Raw genomic sequence first — 4371 nt, forward strand, 5'->3', positions numbered from 1 at the left:
ATCCAATCTGCACCCCCCCCAATATTTGTGGCTCGTTAAATGCTTAATACTTCGTGTAAGAAACTTAAAGTGCATTTTTCTCAAAAGTTTACTTTTGTACCGACTGACTTCGCGCCAACATTTCTACTTTGCAAGGTTTTTAAGTAGAATTCCCGAAACTTGGGCTCATCAAAGACCAATAGTGTCGTGATGTTATAAACCGAAAAAATCGTAACATTTTAAGGTCTGTCACGTGACATGAGATGATTTGTCCACTGGATGTGGTAAAAAATAAGGTTATTTCCAAATAAAGCCTGTAAAAAGCACTGAAAATAAGAGTTAACTGTCAAAACTTAGGTTCATTGCACAGAACAAAACAGAAACTTACACGATATCCTTATTTGATAGTCAAATCTTGTTTTGTAAAAGAGTAGGAAGTGTTGGCGTCAATACTATAAAACACTACCTCAAAAGGCTGTGGCTGGTTTCCATAGCAACCATTTTGAGTAAAACTCTAGAAATTTAACTTCTCTTCTTGAGCGCAATAGCACACAATTGATCTTTCTTCACCATATTTAAACAAACTTTTTGGTCCATTTGAGGGTATCCTACCCCTTTAAAAATTCACCAGGTACAATAAATTCCAATAGAATTGTCTAAGATCCTAAACCTAAAATTCTAACCCTAATATTATATTAATTAGTTTCACAACCGCGATTACATAATCGTCAAGGGACCAGTTTTTTGTCAACTGTATTTTGCATACTGTTGAGGGTTTCCCGCTTCTTCTCAAGTCAGAAAGTTGTAATAAGTTTTTCGAAGACAAATTAAAGCGTTTTTTCGAACGGAAAGTTTGGATTTCCTGCACGCTGGTCAAACGGTACCATTCTAAGCTATTCTCAGCTATTCTAGTGTACCTCCGGGTGGGAAAGGGCTGGGGTGGGGTGGGGGAAAATCCTGTGGATCCGCAGTCAGCAAGGGCTGTCAAGCTACTCCTGGGTTCTGAAGACAACAGCTGGGTATTGCTATAAATTAACTTCTTGGCAGCTTGTAAAGCGACCTTGAAAGAATAACCATTCCAAGGCCAAGGTCTCGCTCCGCACTTGACTGCACCTGTGCAGTACCGGATCTATACGCGCGAAAAGCATCTATGGAAATTTTGAGCTTACAAAAGGCCCGGTTACTAAGTATAGCTATGAAAGAAGAGTTGATCGCAGAAACAGAAGATTTTGTTCCCGAGAAAAGAACGAACGATCGAGGGAGTGTTGTCTTCAAGATGGTTCATATTGTCGCTATAGGACTTCCTGTTCTTGTTGTCTGGCTCGCTCAACCTGGATCAAGTAAGTTGTGCCTTGAAATCTGTCAATTATTAACCCTTTCAGCTTTGGGAAAGCACCTTGCAATGTTTTCATAGATTTCATTCATTTTAGAAATTCTCTTGAGTTCCCTAATGTCAGGCTACCAGGTGTCTAGAGATACTTTATTTCCCGATAAGTTGAGCCTCATTACTGATAAACTGTTTTCGTGTTTTTTCGTTTATATTCAGGTCTGTTTTCATGGCACCCAACTCTAATGGCCTTTAGTGTAAGTAAATATCTAACTAAATACCTGATACACGAGATAAGAAACAACCAGGCAGAGATGAACAATTCCTTGTCTTGAAAGACATCCTTGTCTAACAAATGCTGATAAATTTTAGCATCATTTATAAATAATTCAGCTTCAACTCAGTGTAATTCCTAATAGCGACCAAAATCTGAATTCTCCACTTGACGTTAATACATTGTCAAGCTGACAGATGATGAGAATCATGTTTTTAGTCAGCAAGGTGTGCGCTCTTTTGAAAAAAAATATTGGTAAAGGGTGCTTGAAAAGATATACAAGAACTCTTCTGGGTGGAATTCCTGCCAGCTCAGCTAAGGAGCTGGTTTCCCAATCATGGCTGCCAAGGGGAAGGGAAGAATGAAAACAAGGGACGTGATTTTGATATTAAAATATTTTTTGTAACTTATTTGGCAAGTGTTGCATATTTAAGTATCAAATTCTTCCACACTCTCTCAAGTGTTTACATCTGGGCTCATGAAAACACAAAGGCATTGCACAGATCAATCAGTTGACCCTGGGGAAAAGGCAACAACAGCTGTATGTATAGAACTAAAAGGAGAAATTAATATATTATTGGTTGTAATTTTTCAAGTGTCAAAAGCCTGACGGTATGTTTGCCCCCTATCCCTGGGGGAAAATTTGACTTGAACATAGCACCGTACGGCCATCATCAGTGGTACATGATGACATAGCATTGGATATTATGACATAGCATTGAATATTCTGTAGCAAAAATTGATTTCTCTTCACACAGTTTGGTTTCCTTATGGTTGAAGCTATCCTGATGTTTTCACCGCAAAGTTCCCTCATCTCCTCAGCACCTCGAGCCACCAAGGTCAAAATGCACTGGATACTACAAACCTCAGCTGTGGTCACTGCACTGGGAGGTTTTGCAGCAATTTACTACAATAAGAATATTCACAACAAAGCTCATTTTCAAAGCTGGCATGGGAGCCTGGGGTTCTGTACCGTGATTCTCATCTGTCTGCAATCTCTGCAGGGTGTTGGAGTTTTGTACTCCAAGCTGCCGCTCGCCAGCAGATTGAAACCTAGCCAATTGAAACAGCTGCATGCTGTATGTGGTTCTCTGGTATATATTGTTGCATGTATCACTCTTTGCCTTGGTTTTTACTCCAATTGGTTTGTGAAAAATGTTAGTGTGTATGTTCAAGGTGGTAGCGTTTTATCAGCGCTTTGTCTGGCTGGTGTTATTATTGGACAAGTTTACACTGAGTATGGCTTAAAGAGACTGCCTGGAACATAATTTATTATAGTTGGCTTTGACTTTTCACGGTCACAAAATATATGTTTCTCAGGTAGACAACATGCTTATCTATTCTAGTACCCACAGGAATTTTTCATGTATTTTAAAATATTCTTAAACACACAGCGTGCACCCTCTAAAGTGAGTAACATAAATTATTAAGTAATTTATTAAATGACAGAAATAGCATCAACTAAAGGAGGGTGGTCGGTAACATCTTTGATATGCCTCATTTTGACTGTGTGATGCAGTTATGACTTCATATGTGCCAAGTCATTATTTGGCTATGTGACCACGCAATAAGGTTCCAGTCAAAGGCCCATATTTCACCCTTGCTCACCATACAGTCTCCAGTACCTCAGTGGTTAGAGCATCCAGCTAGATCATAGAGAGTCATGGATGCAAATACCATTTGGAACTCGGATATTTTTCCAAGATTTCAGTTGATGCTTTATTCAACATAATGTGCAATTCCAGAAAATATCCATACTCCCTCCAGAGGAGGGAGTTTCCAGAGGGGTGGAAAAATCCCTTCTCAATCTGTGGGGGAGGTATGAACATGTTCTGGAACTACACAGTGTGTCCTCAGATACCATAAACTTCTAAAATCCAGTCAGCTTAGCATGACTGATTCTTCAAAGTATATTTGGAGTTATGTTTGAGAGAGCTTTTAATATTACACAGGCGAACCTCTATGAAGCAACCACTCTTGATGATGAGACACATGGCTGCTTAATAGAAGTGGCCATTGAATAGAGGTTTTTGTTACGGTGTATGTTCTGACAAATTTTTCTGGGACTTTGGCCGCTGACCCCCAAATAAAGGTTGACTGCTTAATAGGCTAGGGGGCCGCTTAATGGAGGTTCGACTGTAGTTAATTTGACATCTAAGGGCTATATATGAAATTTTAAAAACAAGAGTAATGAAAAATCCATCATTGAATTAACTTGCCGATTTTTATTTTTAGAAAAGTTTGTATTCAAAACTCTACCTACTTTAATTTGAAATGGTAAATAAGGTTTGTCAATTAAATTGATATCATCTAATTTATATGAAAAGCTGCCACATTATATTAGCATGTTGTACAAAGCAATGTCTAAAAGACTTTGTCAAATAATCGGGAGCAAAATCTTTGAACAAACAGTCATAGCATCCAATAGGAAATTCAAAACAAGTGTTATGGTATGTTGCTTACAACTTTTGAAAGAAATTATTAACATTCAAGCACTGTTAAGTTTGAAAGCTTAAGCCAGTCGTAGATCTCAATATCAAAGGAATCTTTGTATCAAAGATGTTGAGGGCGTCAATTCTGGACGTTTGTAGTGTTAGTATAAAAGGATTGATGTTTATATCATGTATTTGATGTCTATTACTCTATAACCTAACTTTTCAGTAACTCATTTCAGTCAAAAAGTAAATGTTAATATAATTGTTATTCTTGCAGTTAAGAAATAAAGTGTTTAAATCAAGTCTACGAGTCCTCAGCTTCCACGTTCGCTATGAATGATCAACTGCAAGGTTCA

At 38.0% G+C, this 4371-nt stretch overlaps 1 protein-coding gene across 1 annotated transcript; it reads left to right on the forward strand.

Annotated features, from left to right (window-relative positions):
• Positions 1-648: 648 nt before the first annotated feature.
• Positions 649-3329, forward strand: LOC145502714 (transmembrane reductase CYB561D2-like). The gene is made up of 3 exons (XM_081482074.1): positions 649-1319; positions 1526-1563; positions 2339-3329. The coding sequence occupies exons 1-3, from the start codon at positions 1130-1132 to the stop codon at positions 2846-2848; spliced, it is 738 nt and encodes a 245-aa protein (XP_081338200.1). The 5' UTR covers positions 649-1129; the 3' UTR covers positions 2849-3329.
• Positions 3330-4371: the final 1042 nt, after the last annotated feature.

The sequence above is a fragment of the Orbicella franksi genome, chromosome 11 (assembly GCF_964199315.1).
Source record: "Orbicella franksi chromosome 11, jaOrbFran1.1, whole genome shotgun sequence".
Taxonomy (NCBI): Eukaryota; Metazoa; Cnidaria; class Anthozoa; order Scleractinia; family Merulinidae; genus Orbicella; species Orbicella franksi.

What these genes read in the sequence shown, in the direction of transcription:
- LOC145502714 (XM_081482074.1), top strand. Translation starts at nt 1,130, where the DNA reads ATGGAAATTTTGAGCTTACAAAAGGCCCGGTTACTAAGTATAGCTATG. An exon ending in GCTCGCTCAACCTGGATCAA is followed by an intron (nt 1,320 to 1,525) that starts GTAAGTTGTGCC and finishes GTTTATATTCAG; the next exon opens with GTCTGTTTTCATGGCACCCA. An exon ending in CAACTCTAATGGCCTTTAGT is followed by an intron (nt 1,564 to 2,338) that starts GTAAGTAAATAT and finishes CTCTTCACACAG; the next exon opens with TTTGGTTTCCTTATGGTTGA.